The 18,284-nt window shown below is 40.5% G+C and overlaps 1 protein-coding gene across 5 annotated transcripts in view; it reads left to right on the top strand.

Annotated features, from left to right (window-relative positions):
• LOC127456205 (FYVE, RhoGEF and PH domain-containing protein 4-like) overlaps positions 1 to 18,284 on the top strand; it is an 85,784-nt gene that overhangs the window by 25,365 nt on the left and 42,135 nt on the right. For 3 of the 5 annotated variants that reach the window (XM_051724577.1, XM_051724576.1, XM_051724579.1), the window contains exon 2: positions 16,197 to 16,283. In XM_051724577.1, coding sequence (XP_051580537.1) covers positions 16,197 to 16,283 — 87 coding nt within the window. Of the gene's footprint in view, positions 1 to 2,540; positions 2,626 to 16,196; positions 16,284 to 18,284 lie in introns of those variants that run through there. The other 2 variants (XM_051724580.1, XM_051724578.1) reach the window with 1 other exon arrangement.

The raw sequence follows: 18,284 nt of genomic DNA, 5'->3' as shown, positions 1-18,284 counted from the left end.
ATTCTTCTGATGTCTGATTTCGTAGCTGAGTCTGTCCTCTGCACTTCTATAACTGTCTGGTTTGGTTCAATGACTGCTGAGTAGAACTGTATTAGCAGCACCTGTGGCAGGTTGAATTTCCTCAGCTGGTGAAGGAATTACAACCTCTGCTGGGCCTTTTTCACAATGGAGTCAATGTGTGTCTCCCACTTCAGGTCCTGTGAGATGGTAGTGCCCAGGAACCTGAATGACTCCACTGCTGCCACAGTGCTGTTTAGAATGGTGAAAGGGGTCAGTGTTGAGGTGTTCCTCCTAAAGTCCACAATCATCTCCATTGTTTTGAGCGTGTTCAGCTCAAGGTTGTTATGACTGCACCAGACAGCCAGCTGTTCAACCGCCCTTCTGTATGCAGACTCATCGTCATCTCTGATGAGGCCGATGACAGTGGTGTCGTCTGCAAACTTCAGGAGTTTGACAGAGGGGTCCTTGGCGATGCAGTCATTGGTGTTGAGGGAGAAGAGTAATGGGGAAAGCACACATTACTGGGGGGGCACCAGTGCTGATCGTACAGGTGCTGGAAGTGAGTTTCCCCTGTCTCACAAGCTGCTGCCTGTCCGTCAGAAAGCTGGTAATCCACTGACAGATAGACATGGGAACAGAGAGTTGGTGTAATTTATTCTGGAGTATAGCTGAGATGATGGTGTTGAAAGCCAAACTGAAGTCCACAAAAAGGATCCTTGCATATGTCCCTGGTCTGTCCAGATGTTGCAGGATATGATGCAATCCAATGTTGACTGCATCATCCACAGACCTGTTTGCTCTATAAGCAAATTGAAGGGGATCTAGAAAGGGTCCAGTGATGTTCTTCAGGTGGGCCAACACCAGTCTCTCAAATGACTTCATGACCACAGACGTCAGGGCGACAGTTCTGTAGTCATTAAGTCCTGTGATTTTGGATGTCTTTGAGACCAGAATGATGGTGGAGTGTTTGAAGCAGCATGGGACTTCACACTGCTCCAGTGATCTATTGAAGATCTGTGTGAAGATGGGGGCCAGATGGTCAGCACAGGATTTTAGACAAGTGGGTGAAACACAATTTGGGCCCTGTGCTTCCCTTGTCTTTTGTTTCTGAACGATGTAGTTCCCGCTCTGCTTCATTGGTCCATCTCTTTACAGTCTTTACTACAGGCTTAGCAGATATTAATTTCTGCCTGTAGGTTGGAAGAAGATGAACCAGACAGTGATCAGAGAGTCCCAAAGCTGCTCTAGGAACAGAGCGATATGCATCCTTTATTGTTGTGTAGCAATGATCCAGTATCTTCCTGTCTCTGGTGGGGCATGTAATGTGCTGTTTGTATTTGGGCAGTTCACAGGTGAGGTTAGCTTTATTAAAATCTCCCAGAATAATAATAACTGAGTCCAGGTATTGTTGTTCCGTGTCTGTGATTTGATCAGCCAGCTGTTGCAGTGCTGTGTTCACGCACACGTGTGGCGGGATATAAACACTCACCAGAATAAACGAGGAAAACTCCTGCGGCGAGTAGAAAGTCTTACAATTAATAAAGAGCGCTTCCAAATTAGGACAACACATCTTCTTTAACATTGTTACATCTGTACACCAACTTTCATTGATATAAAAGCATGTTCCACCGCCTCTCGTTTTCCCCGTTAACTCCGCGATGCGATCCGCTCTGAACAGCTGGAAGCCCGGCAGATGTAACGCGCTGTCCGGAATGGCTTCACTCAGCCAGGTTTCTGTGAAGCACAAGGCAGCAGAGGTTGAAAAGTCCTTGTTTGTACGGGTGAGGAGATGTGTATATGTGTATTTTAATTGCGTAATTGTCATTTAATATCAGCACAAACAAGCCTAAATTAGGGTTGTTTTAGATTTGCACTTTATTCACAAAACAAATCATATTTTGCCTGGTGCAATAAACATTGTGCTATTACTGATATATTCAGTTGTGTTGTGCAAGCCTTTATGCTTGTTAAAGAGTTGATTGTGGTGTGTGAAGTGATGCTGTACAATCACAGTAAAGTATGAACGATCTGCTGAAGCCTTCCCTAACAGCACTAACTCTAAGATGGGGAATTGTGCAGTACAAATTGCTTTCAGCACAGATTTGTTTGGCTGTATTTGCGCCATTACCTGATTTGCATAATTTTTTCAGTGAATGATGTGCTAAAAATCTATTTTTAGTGCATTTTATCCACAGTTCTTTCAGATATAACAGTTTATAGATGGCAAAATAAAATTTTGGGAACTGCAAAATCATTTCTTTGATTGTATATGCAGTTTGTCATTTCTAATAGATTTCCTCAGTCCAAACAGAAGGTTGGTATGTTTGGAGGAACATGATATATCAAATCAGCTGATCTTTATTTATCATGTCATCCAGTGTACCTTTAGTTACTGTCAATGTCCAGCTTCCTCCAGTCCTGGCTGAAAACCGGTTTAGTGACTGGAGAGGGGAAGAGGTGAGACACAAATACTGCTGCTTGTTTTGGGTGACACTTGTTAAGCTGGTTGTGGACGAGTCGAGGACAGCAGCACACTGTCTGACAGATTGATTGAGATGGAGAAACATCTTAGGAATACAAAAACAAGGAAAACTCAGCCATGGTGGAGAACCAGAATCAGCGCAGGTACTTTTCTCTGTTTCTTCATAAGTATTAATGAAACGACTTTCAGAGATTACACTGTGATACTACACACACACACACACACACACACATGCCAAGATCTCATATTTACTCACCAGGCTAGATAAGATGTCTCGCTTAAATATTTAACCTGGCACATTCAACAATATGAGGCAGAGAATTATCAAACACCTGCCTTACGTTTTCTGTCTCGGTGTCAATGACAGTCAGAGTTTAATGACAGCACACAAAAGTATTCAGAACATTTGCATTTTTTATCTTTGTTATTTTCATCTTGTGGACATCTGACTGCCGTTTTACTGGTGGTTAGTTATTAATATTAAGTTTGAGTTTTGTATGTGTTAAGGATGAGTTTTTCTTACAAAAAATGACCAAGTTCCGTCCAAAATTGCTTCAAAGTGTTCTAGCTCAGTACTTGCCACCACCATCATCAAAAGAAAAATAAATACAACAAAAAGACAGATTTGTCAAGCTGTTTGGATGAGACCCCATATTATTATTATTATTATTATTATTATTATTATAAAAAAATGTACAGTAGTAACTTTTTTTACAGAAACTATAGTGAACATGATGGCACATTTCTGTAAGAGTCTGACTGACTTTGTTGATTGTGTCATATGTAATGAATGTTTAAGCAATCCATATCAATAGATACATGCACTATTAATGTGTGTTGCCATTGGCTTCATGCTCATACAAACATAATTCATTTCAGTTTTTTGATATGTGGTTGCAAATGTTATGTTAAATTAATTTGTACATATTGGTAACTGATAGAGCCTGATTTAGGGAAGCATTATTATTTGTATCAAACAAAACCTTAATTCACTGCCTTATTAAAAACCACAATATTAACATTCAATATTGACTGTGAAGATGAATTATGGTCTTTCTCTTTAAAGCCGGTTGCACACTGGATGAGATTTGGTGAATAGTGTGTCAGTCCAAAACACTGAATCCAATACAAAAAAAGGTTTCTGCACTTCTTCTAGAATGAACAAAGTGACGTCAATGAATTTGCTGGTTTGTGTATGAAAAAAAAAACAACGACAACAAAAGAAAATGGTGCAACTGAAAGTTTAGAAAGCGTGACCGTCATTCATGCAGTTTCTCCATATGCAGCGTAGGCTTTATTCAAGCCATCAAACCACAAAAAGACAAAAAAAAATTACCTATACAGATATACTCTAGGCTTGGCTAAAGTCAATCATATGTGTCCCATGCTAAAGATTTTTGAATGTATAGTTTCTGGTGAGTTGTGAGTCGTCAGTGGGCGCTGAATGCTATGGAAGCCGTGGAGTACCGATTACAGAAGAATTAAAACATGAATTAATAAGCCAATTTATAAATGGACAAATAAATAGACATATTTAAATGTGTTTATTAAATTCATGTTTAAAATTGTATTATATTTAACAACAAAATGTTGCATTAATAAATCATGTATTTAATTGTTTAGAATGCAATTAAATGTAACAATAAAATAGCACAATAAGTCATTTTTAAATGCACCTTTTAAATTGCATTTTAAAAAAGCGTTTGGCAATTGCTTTTCACCATTTGCCAGTTGCTTTTCTTTATCCATTTTAGAATCAAGTTTAAAATTGCCATTGTACAGTTGACACGTGGGTGCATCCAATGAACTTTCGACTTGACACCCCCCCACTTACATGTCCCACTCGAAGAAGAAGACGGCCTGTCATTGGACGGCTATTTATAGAAGTATGAGAATTTTGTGCTCTATGAAACTCGCGAAGCGTATCAGAAGGTAATGGTCTCTTGTCACTAGTGGTTGACCGATATGGGTTTTTTAATGGCCAATGCCAATTCCCAGAGAGCAGGGTGGCTGATAGGCCAATACAATGCCAATATATCACACAATTTAATATAGTAAATAACAAACATATAACATTTCTAAAAAAGAATCTCTTATTTAGCACTATATTTACTCAATTTCACACAACTAAAAAAATAATATTGTATTTTAAATAGTAGATCGCAGTTTCTTCAGATTTCTGTTTTAGTAATTTATTTGCACATGAAGAAATATATTAGGAAGAAGGAAATAACAGTACACACAGTAGTCCAACATCTATGGATGGCATGTGTGCATTAGCAATCACATTTAATCAAAAAATACTGAATTGTACAAACAGTGATAGTGAATATGACACTTACTCATAGCACACGTAAAGCATTTTTACTTTGGGCTGCATCTGAAAACGTAGGCAGCTGACTTGCTGCCTAATCAGTTAATGGCTTAACTGACAGCTGTTTTGAATGAATTGAACTCTTAAGGAAACTGATCTCCAAACAGTTTGAAAAGCACCTTATTTTCATCGTACCTCCGTATACAGCCTCCAGGGGCAGCATTTTCCTGATTTCAGATGCAGCCTTGAAGTTGCACTCATGCGCACGTGCAGATCCACCGCGAGCCTCAATCAGTTTAAAAAGCCTGGATTGCCTGCTTGGTTTGTGACAATCCATGACGGTTTGTCTGTGACAGATGAACCGTCATGGTTTGTGAATGAGAGGAACTTTTGATCCTGAAGTTTTTGATTCTGGCTGATAGAAAACGTGCTTCAGAGGAAGATATTAGATGAGTGCTCGATGGGAAGAAAACGCTGGATTTTCGTGGGGTTCGTGAGGTTCGTGAATGACATCTGTTTAAACGAGATATCTGCATATTTGCAAACAGTATATAGTAAAAGTTTTATTTACATTTGCCTTTTATCATTAGAAAAGAAAGTTAAAAGTTACAGGGAACTGCTGAGGAGAGCCTGATAGAATACGTACTTTAGAGGTAAATAAATGAGCACTCCACAGGATGCTGAATCTGCTCAAGTTTTGTGAGGTTTGTTTATTACGTCTGTTTAAACGAGATATCTGCATATTTGCAGACAGTATATGATATTAGTTTTATTGATATTTGCCTTTTTTATCATTAGACAAGACAGTTAAAAGTTACAGGGAACTATTGCGGAGAGAGAGGAAGAATGAATCAGACGAGCACTTTAACATTATGAGCTCAAACGCGTCTGTCGCAGCTCTGATATGTGGACCGTTTAAATGACACTGTGTTGCACACTGGTCTATTATTGTAGTAACACGATGGCACGTAACAACAAAATGAACCGTGACTGGTCATTTACATGTCTCACGCCTGTTTTACATCGCATGCCGAAGCGGCACATGAGCCGAACCAAAGCAGTGTGTCATGACAGTTTCGCAGCAAACAACACGTGTGATTTTACACCAGCAGCGTTTCTGCTGCAGAAACTGCTGCGCTCTATACAGAAAATAAAGTTATAATTTTTATCAGGAGTTAGCCATTGATAAGAGTTACTAGCTTTATCATCATGAAATCGTATTGACATGATGCTGGTGTAATCTAATGCAATCTTGTAGAATTATTTAATGTAGTGACAGCTAACTCAATAAGCTGTACTCATTTTTAAACATCATTATTTAGTGGAAGGGGAGGACGATGAGCCTGAATGTTGTTTTTCACAACAGATGGTTTGACCACTCGGTTTGGCTCAATCAAATAATATAGCTTAATAATATAGTCAGAAAAATGTAATTATTCACATCTTTGAATAGCAATATCTCTTTGTTTAAACTTCAGCCAAAACATTTAAGTAATTCATATTTTCCTCACAAAAAGGACACACTTCCAATATGTTAACTCACCATGTTTACCAACAGCCAGGTACAGCATCCCTTGTTTTTTCCTTTGTTAATTAATCCTTATAAAAAGTTGAGGGCAATAGAGCATTTTAATACAAGACTGAGGTATGTTCTGAATTTACCGACTACATGTGCTGTGACATGCATTTGTTTACATTTGGCAACACTGTATATGGGTATTTCTGTTAACCCTTTAGACCTGCTCTCAGTGTAATAGTATAAAAAAGGGCAGTTTTGTTCGTTTATAACTTGTAGTTTTAAAAGATAAAACCGTATGTCTGCTTATATATATATATATATATATATATATATATATATATATATATATATATATATATATATATATATATATATATTAAAATAATTTAATATTGTTTTTGTGTGCTTTTATTTTTTATTATTATTATTTGGTTTTCATATGAGCTGTAGTTAAAATAAAAACACACTAGACTAAAAATATATGCTTATTCTGTACAATATCTTCTTTTTTGTATCAACTTCTCTTCACGATGTCCGAGCGTGTGCTGCACTGCAAAAATAGACTCGACATGAAACTCCTGCTTTAGTGCTGCTCACTCGTTGCTTCTGCTTCCGATGTAAATGCACTCATTTGTTAACATGGACGGTGAAAAAAAATATGCACTGCTTCTGTCCTGGCTCAGCGTGCAGTGTAAAACAGGTGTCAAGAAAAAAAAATGGCCAAATAGGAAAATGTATTGGCCGATGCCAATAATTAAAAAAGTCAGAATATCAGCCGATTTATTGGCCTCACTGATATATCGGTTGACCACTACTTGTCACCACTGCTGTTATATGCTGAGTGCAGCCCTCCTTGAGTTTTCACAATGAAAGGGAGCCGTTAAGGTAACAGCTGCTGCAGAGGCCGCTGGATCTTGAACCTACCTGAAGCAAACACTTCTCTGTGTGCTGCCTAATTAAATTAATAGATTGATCATTTATTTCTTCATTCTTTTTTAATTAGCAATCTGCAGGTTCCATAGAACGCTGGTGGTGGTGTGCGCACATTCATAGAAAACAATGTTTTCACATTTTGGGACATTGTATGTCTTTATATCTTTTTTTGGTTCGTTACAAATAATACTATCAGCATGTCAGTTTGACAAAACAGTATATTTAAATGTTAAAAATAATTGCTTGAATTTCAGAATGTTTTAGTTGTTGGTATTGAATATTTGTTTTAATGATTACCATGAAGTTTGTGCTAAACCTAATGATCATGTTATCCAGAATGATTTGAGAACGGTGTCCAACTAAGGAAAGTCTAACCTTTTGTACAAAGAAGGGCCAATGTACAATTTGTTCATTTGATAAATTACCTAGAAATAGTGCAGAATATATTAACTATTCAACATTTCTTTGCTTATTTTTTCCAAAATCCCTTACTTTATTTTCAGGTTTATATTAGATTTTGCACCCTGCTTTATATCATGGCTACACACCAAAGCCCCAGTAGTGCACAACACTATTCCACATCCAGTGTGTGTGTGTGCATTGTTTGCTGTGAGAGTCATTAACTGTGTCTGAGAGCTCATAAAGAAGGATATTTTAGGATCTCACCAGCTCCTCCTTTCATGTTTGTTTCCTGTGGTTTTTCTGTTAGCTTAAAGAATGCTTTTGTTTCATTAAAATAGCCTCCATTAAAATGACTATAATGTGTGTCTCTGTGTGCCTGTGCGCGCCTGTGTGTGTGTTTGTGTGTGTGTCCTGTCACAAGGACTCCAGATGGTATAGGGGAAAAGCCCTGCTTTAATCTCACAGTCGGGATAACGAATACACACTCAGAATAACCTTGTTTAAAACTCGTTTTACAGTACATTGAACTGACTTTAGAACCATTTATCAGCACTTATCTGCTTTTTTTAGTTATTTATCTGTTTACTAAATTTATAAAATGGCTAGTTCCAGTCCTCTAATCTGATTGGATAAGCAGTGTTCCAAGAGTGCTGATATTTCTTAAAACAGCACCAGGACACTTCACTGTTTGTGTCACTCTGTGTGTTTTCTGTGTTTGTGTGTTTCAGACACACTGTCAGTCTACTTTTAGCTTTGGCTTTATTTTTAACTATTTTCATTAGTGGAGCAGAAATAGACAAAATAGCTGGCAATATTTTGTTTAAAATGTTCAGTAAGGTACTGAATGTTTGTTTGTAGAACTGTTGTATAAAAGCAACATCACACTTGTAACTGTGTTGTTGTATTGAATATCAGCAGAGCTGTGATTTATATTCAGAACAACAGCATTCTCTGACCTCCCTAAAGGAAATGCTTTGTTGTACCCTCATCTTCACTAAGACATGGCTGCATGAGCATATTTCCAACTCTGCCATTCAGCTCGACGGGCTAACTGCTTTCAGGTTGGACAGGATAGCTAACCTATCCGGTAAGACTCACGTTGGTGGCTTGTGTGTCTATATCAACAATGAATGGTGTGCGAATGCGGCAATTGTCTCTGCGCGTTGCTCAGCACTCGTGGAGGTCCTGAAAATTAGATGCAGACCCTTTTATCTCCCAAGAGAGATCACAATAGTGATCATCATTGCTGTCTACATCCCCACTAGCATTAATGCTAATGTTAGGGGAGCCCTGGGTGAACTGCACGAGAAAATCAGCGAGCTACAGATGGCTCACCCTGATGACTGCTCCATTGTCGCTGGGGACTTCAACAACACAAACCTGAAATCTGTACTACCAAAATTCCACCAAAACATAGATTTTGCCACACGTGGAGAAAACATGTTGGACCTTGTTTATACAAACATTAAGGGTGCTTACAAGGCTGCACCCCACCCCCCACCTTGGACAATCAGACCACATTTCCATTATTCTCACCCCAACATACAGACCTATTCAAAAATGGGTCAAACCAGTACTGAAGGAGGTGACAGTATGGCCACAGGGAGCTCAATCAGCACTTCAGGACTGCTTTGGGAACACAAAGTGGGACATTTTCAGAGAGGCTGCCACCTATGTTACCTCTGTAGACCTGGAGGAGTATACTGACTCAGTTACTGGCTACATTAGCAAACAACTCCACAGACTCTTAGGACACACGGCGCATGTGGCAGGGTATACAATCCATCACTGTCTACAAACAAACACCTCAGGTATGCAGCAGTGACGCCTCCCTGCAAAATGCACTAAATGACTTCTATGCACGATTTGAGGCACAGAACACAGAACCCGTGAGGAAGACAACCCCTCCTTCCAACGATCATGTCCTCTGTCTGTCCACAGCTGACGTAAGGACTAATTTGTGTAGAGTTAACCCACAGAAAGCTGCTGGACCTGACAATATACCTGGCTGCATGTTCAGGGAATGCACTGATCAGTTGGCTGCCATTTTCACCAACATCTTCAACACTTCCCTGAGCTCGGCAACAGTTCCTGTCTGCCTCAAAACAACTAATATCCTCCCAGTGCCTAAAAAGTCAACTGTGTCCTGCCTCAATGACTACCAGCCTGTAGCACTCACGCCCATCATTGCAAAGTGCTTTGAGAGTCTGGTATTGAGGCACATGAAAGACCACCTCCCAGACCACCTTGACCCCCTGCAGTTTGCTTACCACTCCAACCGGACCACTGATGACGCCATCTCCACTACACTTCACCTCACACATCTGGATAGAAAGGAAAATTACTCCAGAATGCTGTTCATAGATTTCAGTTCAGCATTCAGTACAGTTATCCCGATGAGGCTGGTAGTAAAATTGAGCCTACTGGGCATGAACATCTCCCGCTGCAATTGGATCCTGGACTTCCTGACTAACAGGCCCCAGTCTGTCTGTATAGGGAAGAACACCTCCAGGGTCATCAAGCTGAGCACTGGCGCGCCGCAGGGATGTGTGCTCAGTTGTTCACCCTTCTCACCCACGACTATGCTGAACAGCACAGCTCAAACCATATCATAAAATCTGCGGATGATACAAGGTTGGTCGGCCTCATCGGTAACAAGGATGAGGCCGCATACAGAGCAGAGGTCAATTGGCTGGTGGACTGGTGTAGAGACAACAACCTGTCTCTAAATGTTGACAAGACTAAAGAGCTGGTTGTTGACTTCAGAAGAACCCACACTTCCCTGAACATTAACGGGTCCGCTGTGGAGCAAGCTCAAAGTGTTAAGTTCCTGGGAGTGCAAATAGTGGAGGACCTTACCTGGACACTCAACACCCACCACCATTGCCAAAAAAGCCCAGCAGCATCTCTACATCCTGTGGAGATTGAAGAAGGCCAGCCTCTCTCCTCACCACCTTTTTCCGAGGAACCATAGAGGGCATTCTCTGTAGCTGCATCACTGTCTGGTTCGGAAACTGCGATGTCTCGTCCCTACATCAGACAGTAAAGACAGCAGAGACGATTATTGGAGTCTCCCTCCCTGCTCTCAAAGAACTCTTTGATAAACAATGCATCCGTCATGCGTCCAGCATCATCGCTGACGCCTCACACCCATCCCGCGGACAGTTTACCCTACTGCCATCTGGAAAATGGTTCAGGAGCATCTGTACTGCTACTACCAGACATTTAAACAGCTGTCAGGCTGCTCAACTCCTTATCTCCTATTTCCAAAGGCAATGTTTCATAAGCCATGCTGAATGCTGATATGTGTGTCTGTTTACTATACACTGTTATGAAAGAGAGAATGCTCTCTGATAAGAACAGAGAGTAAAATGCGTTTATTATCTTGCCAAGATGAAACAAGATGCAGTTTTAATGCAAAGAAAATTGAAGCAGCATTTCCCCAGCAGCTTTCTTCTCTCTGCTGGTTGTGTAAAGTTTGTGGAGGCGTGTCAGACGGCACAGAGGACTGTCCTGTCAGCGCCTGTTTTAATTCATCCTGCCTGTGCAACAGTGTGTGATAAAACTATGGCAAAATGTGATAAACGGTAAAACTATATGCACTCAAAACCATGAGTTTATGAAAATCATATTTAATGATAATAATATGTTGACATTTATTGCCAGCTTGTAATATGAAGCAGCATAATGTAGTATTTTTGTATAGCTAAAATAGCTGGAAGTGGCTGATACCGGAAGTGGTCCACATTCAAGGTTGATAATGGCGGCACCCTAGTTTCGCTGAAAAACAAGGTGGATTACAGTCTTTATTTTTAGCTGTGCTTTATAAACGGTGTGCATCTGTGTATATGTGCATGTTCATTTAGAAACCATGTGCCACTTGTTTGCTGAATTTCTTTCATATTTTATGTGCCTTGGAAATCGAGCAGATTAACGCAGCTCTTTGATGCCCTAGATATTGTAGCAGAATTAATTAGAAACAATTCTCTAGAGATTAACTTTTAACTTTTGTTTTGCAACAAATGGAGGATTAATGTTCTAATTTTCTCATCATGCAGCAAGTTTCTGTTCAGTGAAGTGTTTTTGTCATCCAGAAGGCTTTTGTTGTTAATCATAGGATGATACAGTTTTGTGTTTTCCTTTTTAGGGTAAATCTCATGAAAACATGTATGGGTCCATTTTTAACCCACAATTTAGGAAATTATATTTAAATATTATTATTAAATAAAATAAAAATAAAGCCTATTTTTAAGATGAGTAAGATGCATTATGGCATTATTTGGACAGATAAGCACATTTCCCAGCCAAATTCTCATTAATATAATGTGTCTGAATGTTATACTTTACACCTTTTTTTTTTTTTTTTTTATCCTGACAGTGGTGAGGTTAAAATAGGCCTAACCACTGAGGTTAATGGGACTGCTAAAATAGGCTTCAATATAAGAAAATATAAGTTTTTTTAAATTTATTTATATTTTGTTTGTTTCTTAAGGTTCACCCTGTAACACTCAGATCTGTGTGTATCTCTTTCAGTCTCTCTGACCCTCACTGTTTTCCTTTACAGTATCTTTATGTGCATCTACATCATTGTGGACACAACATGTCTTTTTAAAATCAAATCACTTTTATTGTCGCACAGCCATAGACACAAGTGCAATAGTGGGTGAAATTCTTGGGTGCAGTTCCGATCAACATAGTAGTCGTGACAGTGATGAGACAGTACCAATTTACAATAACATCAAATTAACACAACACAATTTAAACATCTGATATACACATAATTACACTCAACAATATACAAATAATAACATGCACTGTATATTATACAATACACACAATATAGAATACACATTATACAATAAAAATAGTGTATATATAGTATATATAAAATATACAGTAGGTTGTATTGTACTGTATTGACATTCAGGCTGTCGGTTGATAGTCAGTTGCCAGTGTGTTGTTAAGAGAGAATATAATTTAAGACAGTCCAGTGTGAGATAATAAGATTAATAAAGTGCAGTGCTGATGTATATTGATCGTGAGAGATCAAGAGTTCAAAAGTCTGATTGCTTGGGGGAAAAAGCTGTCATGGAGTTGGCTGGTGTGGGTTCTGATGCTGCGATACCGCCTGCCTGATGGTAGCAGTGAGAACAGCCCATGGCTCGGGTGGCTGGAGTCTCTGATGATACTCCGAGCTTTTAACACACCACCTGGTGTATATGTCCTGGAGGGAGGGAAGCTCACCTCCGATGATGTGTCTGCAGTTCGCACCACCCTTTGCAGGGCTTTGCGGTTGTGGGCGGTGCTATTGCCATACCAGGTGGAGATGCAGCCAGTCAGGATGCTCTCTACAGCGCAGGTGTAGAACCGTGTGAGGATGTGGCGGATGGTGGTGGTGATCGGACTGTGTTCTCTGTCTTTTCTCCTGAAGTCCACCACAAGCTTCTTGGTCTTACTGACATTGAGGGAGAGGTTGTGCTCCTGACACCAGTGTGTCAGAGTGTGCACCTCCTCTCTGTAGGCTGTTTCATCATTGTCAGTGATGAGACCTACCACCGTCATCAGCAAACTTGATGGCATTGGAGCTATGTGTTGCCACACAGTCGTGTGTACAGGGAATACAGTAGTGGGCTGAGAACACAGCCCTGTGGGGCTCCAGTGTTGAGGGTCAGTGATGAGATGTTGCTGCCCATTCTAACCACCTGGCGTCTGCTTGACAGGAAGTCCAGGATCCAGCTGCAAAGCGAGCTCTTTAGGCCCAGAGCCCGGAGTTTCTCATCTAGCTTGGAGGGCACTATGGTGTTGAATGCTGAGCTGTAGTCTACAAACAGCATTCTTACATAAATGTTCCTTTTTTCCAGGTGGGAGAGCGCAGTGTGTATTGTAGATGCAATGGCATCATCAGTGGAGTGGTTGTTGTGGTAAGCAAACTGCAGTGAGTCCAGTGAGGTGGGCAGCATAGAGCAGATGTAATCTCTGATTAGTCTCTCAAAGCGTTTGCTGATGATGGGGGTCAGAGCAACAGGTCGCCAGTCATTTAAGCAAGTGATTTTGGATTGCTTTGGTACAGGCACAATGGTGGACATTTTAAAGCATGTGGGGACCACAGACAAAGAGAGGGAAAGGTTGAAAATGTCCGTAAAAACGCCAGCCAGTTGGTTCGCGCACGCTCTGATGATGCGGCCCGGAATGCCCTCTGGCCCGTGGCTTTATGGATATTCACCCGTCAGAAGGATCAGGTTACATCCGCTACAGAGACGGAGAGTGAACTAACCTCTGTAGGTTTGGCCGCGAGAGCTCCCTCCGCGAGGGCTGTGTTATTTCCCTCGAACCGTGCATAAAAAGTATTTAGCTCATCCGGGAGACAGGCAGCGGTGTTCATCGTGAAGTTTTTATTCCCTTTAAAGTCCGCGACGATATTAATTGTTTATGCTCCTCCACATTCCCGGAATTAAAAGCAGAGGTCCACGCATCAAGTGCCGCACGAACATCACTATTTATCCATGGCTTCTGGTTCGGATAGTTCTGTATTGTTCTGGTCGGAACAACATTCTCTACACACTTTCTGATGAAACACGTTACGCTATTAGCGTACACCTCGATGTCGTCATCAGAGGCGGACCGGAACATCTCCCAGTCCACGTGATCAAAAAAGACTTGTAGAGTCTGATTGGTCCGACCAACACTGGATCGTTCTGAGGGCGGGTGCTTCCTGTTTCAGTTTCTGCCTGTAAGCGGGCAGAAGCAGAATGGAAGAGTGGTCTGATTTGCCAAATGGTGGGCAGGGGAGGGATTTGTAGCCATCCCGGAAGGGAGAGTAGCAATGGTCCAAAACCCGGTCCCCTCGTGTGTTAAAACTGATGTGTTGGTGGTATTTTGGTGCAATTGATTTAAAATTGGCTTTGTTAAAGTCCCTAGTCACAATGAACACGGCCTCAGGGTGCGCGGTTTCCTGCTTGCTTATAATCCCGTACAGTTCCTTGATTGCCCGGTCTGTGTCGGCTTGTGGCGGGATGTACACAGCTGTGATAATGACCGCTGTGAATTCCCTCGGTAGCCAGAATGGTCGACACAGAAGCATAAGAAATTCCAGATCAGGAGAGCAGAAAGACTTGATAGAATGTACGTTCCTCTGATCACACCAGGATTTGTTGATCATAAAAGTTGATCAGGGGGCAGTGGTGGCTTGGCGGTTAAGGCTCTGGGTTAATGACTAGATGGTCAGGGTTTCAAGCCCCAACACCGCCACAATGCCACCGTTGGGCCCTTGAGCAAGGCCCTTGACCCCATCTGCTCCAGGGGCGCCGTATCATGGCTGACCCTGCGCTCTGACCCCAGCTTGGCTGGGATATGCGAAAACTATTAGGGGCAGCGGTGGCTCAGCGGTTAAGGCTCTGGGTTACTGATCAGAAGGTCAGGGGTTCAAGCCCCAGTACTGCCAAGATGCCAATGTTGGGCCCTTGAGCAAGGCCCTTGACCCTATCTGCTCCAGGGGTGCCGTATCATGGCTGACCCTGCACTCTGACCCCAGCTTAGCTGGGATATGTGAAAAAAAGAATTTCACTGTATATGTGCAAATGTATAATGTGTGATAAATAAATACAATTAATTTAATTATAATTATAAAACATACACCACCTCTACTTTTACCTGAGAGGTCTTTCGCTCTGTCCGCTCGGTGTACGGAGAACCCGTGGGTTCGATGGCTGAGTCTGGAATCTCTGCAGACATCCAAGTTTCTGTTAGGCAGATAATGCAGCAGTCCCTTGTATCTCGTTGGAAAGATCCGCGCTCACAGCTCGCAGAGTTTGTTGTCCAGAGACTGAAAATTTGCCAGTAGAATACTGGGTAGTGGGGGACGATTTGCGTGACATCTTACTCCGCCGGCTCTGTTTCCCCTTTTCCTTCTGTTTTTCCGCGGCCGGGTTGCCCAGACAAAGGGCTCTGCTAGTGTGTTTGTAAACAGCGGGTCTGCATTGAGGAATTTGAAGTCCGGTTTACGGTGTGTAATTGCAGAACCAATGTCCAAAAGTGTTTGTCTGTTGTAGACAATAAGGCAGACAACATCCAAGACAAAAAACATAAGAATTGTAAACAAAACAAACAAAAACTTCAGTGTTGTTCTGGAGCTCGCAACGCAGCAGCCATACTCGGCGCCATCTTGAGTCCAATATTTTAGTTTCTAGATCAATATTACATGATGCCTACTCATGTCTCTGTTTGAAAACTATAATTTTTCTGTTTTGTTGTCTTAAACATCATGTATGTTGACTAGTTTGCAACAATATATAAATGCTTACTGACCCCTCAGAGGGTCTTTCCTAATCTGAGAGAGTTGTATGTTTTTTGTGGAGATCCATGGGCTGTGGCCTAGTGGTGAGTGCATATGTAATCTGGTACACTGAGCTTTGGTGCTCAAGTGGACGACTCAAGTTCGAATGTGAATCTTGACATTTTCCTCAACACTTCCTGTACCTTCTCTCTCTGCTGTAACTATCCATAAAAAGTGGAAAAAAATATTAAATATTTATCTTGGTGTCTTTTAGATAAAGTTGGCAAGCCAAGCTGCTTTGCTTCCAAACAATCTGATGAAGAGGAAGTTTGTGTTGGGGTGAAGATCGCTCAGAACAAAGGTGAACTCTCCCTCTCTCCCTCTCTCTCTGTCTCCCTCTCTCTCCCTCTCTGTCTGTCTCTCTCTCTCCCTCTCCCTCTACCTCTCTTTCTCTCTCACTCTCTGTCTGTCTCTCTCTCTCTCTCCCTCTCTCTCTCATTCTCCCTCTCTCTCTCATTCTGTGTTCCTGTCTCCATTGTTTTAGGACTGTTATCACATCCACCTTTTACTGCTTCTGTTGATGTTATATTGCTTGTCAGATTGAATCTTTCTTAAATATCGCTGCATTGATCATCCTGTCCATTGAGTGCGGTGTATTAATGATCTACTGTAAGAGATAACAGGCAATAATTTAAAAAGTATTCTGACAGTGAATTTGTGTGATTTGTGTCAATGGTTTATCCACATCAGTTATTTTTCTGTTCACCACTCTTTATTTTCTGTTTCTATGTTTCGCTGGATTAATGGATAAATGAGGTTAAAATATATAGCTACTAGATCTTCTGTGTAATCCCAATATGTAAATCCATCTCTCTGAGTTTGTGTGCTTGAATTAATGGCTACACATTTCCCAGAATTGTCATTGTTTGGTTTGTTTCGGTATGTTGTCCTCTTTAAACATGGCACATTTTACCATTTAAACTGATGTGATGTTTGTAAATTGTCAGTTTTTCATTCTGTTATTGTGCAGATAATCAGATGCTGGTTGTAAATTCTGTTTACAGATATCCAATCTGTGATTCTCCATCTGCAAAATAGTGCTTTACACTATTTTTGCATTGCATTATTTATTTATTTATTTTTTTTTTTTTTTTGAGCATGAAACTTATTTGTTGTAGAATTTCTTATTTGTGAGTTGGTATATTAATACACTACCAGTCAAAAGTTTGGGCACACTTGACTGAATAAAAACCTTTTGATTTAAAGGCTTATACTTAAATGCTTGGGTTTACTATTGTAGAATATATATAAATTGTAACTATGTTTGATTTTCTTTACAAAACTAGAATTGTATTTATTACTTTATTTATTGCATCAGTGCTGAAGTGTCCAGCATACATGTAAATTCCTTCAATAGTGTTTAAAAGTGTCTCCGGGTGAAGTTGTTGAAGTGTGCAGAGCTGCAATCTACACAGAAAATGGGCACTCAGAGAGGCTGAAATCCAAGATTTTAATTTAACAGTTTTGGTCACTTTTTAACGACTTTGCTATTATTTTAAAATGTTGATAAAAGTCATAATCAAGAATGAATATGTGTGTCCAAACAGTTGACTGTTGGTGTAAATGTACATGCAATTTCAAAAGCGGAACTCCATATATGTCATCTTTATTGTTCACAATGTGCTATGAGTGTCTGTAGCTCCAAATAATTTTCCTTCAGTTTGTTCAAAGTCTGATCAGTATGATGATGTCAGTACTGATTAGAAAAGCTTCTGTATTCCAGACATTTTATTGAATATCAATAGAGGTCTATGATGACATGACATTACACAAGCTGTGCTGGTCAGACTTGTTTGAGCTCTGACTGGCTGGCACGTTAGAGACTGGGACAAGAATGTCCCTGTGATAGTAGATTAGAACGATGATCATATTATTTATTACAGGGTGACTTTACCTTTATGTCATAGTTGGGTTTGGTTTTGAGGATTTAACCTACAGTGGTCTATAGTGGTCTATAACTATTTTTATTAAAAATGGCTAAAAATGGAAGTGACTGAAACAGAGCAGCGGCCGTGTTGAATAATTAGTTAGTTACATCATGACACCGCAGATGGCCACCTCGGTATGGAGCTCTCCAGTTCTTTTGCTGTTTTTGTTTGTGTGTCCTGTGTTTAGTAATTAATTTCAGGTCAGTTTTACCAGAGACAAGCTGCTGAATATTCGGCAGCACACTCCAGACAATCTTCTACCGTTTTTTGATTATTTGGATATTTTGCTGGACATTTTATTCAGAGGAGCAGCGGTGCTGTACAAGTGTGTTAAAAGACACAAGTGTTTGAATCAAGCCGGCGTACTGGTCAAG

This window comes from Myxocyprinus asiaticus, chromosome 18 (assembly GCF_019703515.2).
Source record: "Myxocyprinus asiaticus isolate MX2 ecotype Aquarium Trade chromosome 18, UBuf_Myxa_2, whole genome shotgun sequence".
Lineage (NCBI taxonomy): Eukaryota > Metazoa > Chordata > Actinopteri > Cypriniformes > Catostomidae > Myxocyprinus > Myxocyprinus asiaticus.
Note: the sequence above shows the minus strand (reverse complement) of the source record. Positions and strands in the feature narration are given on the sequence as shown.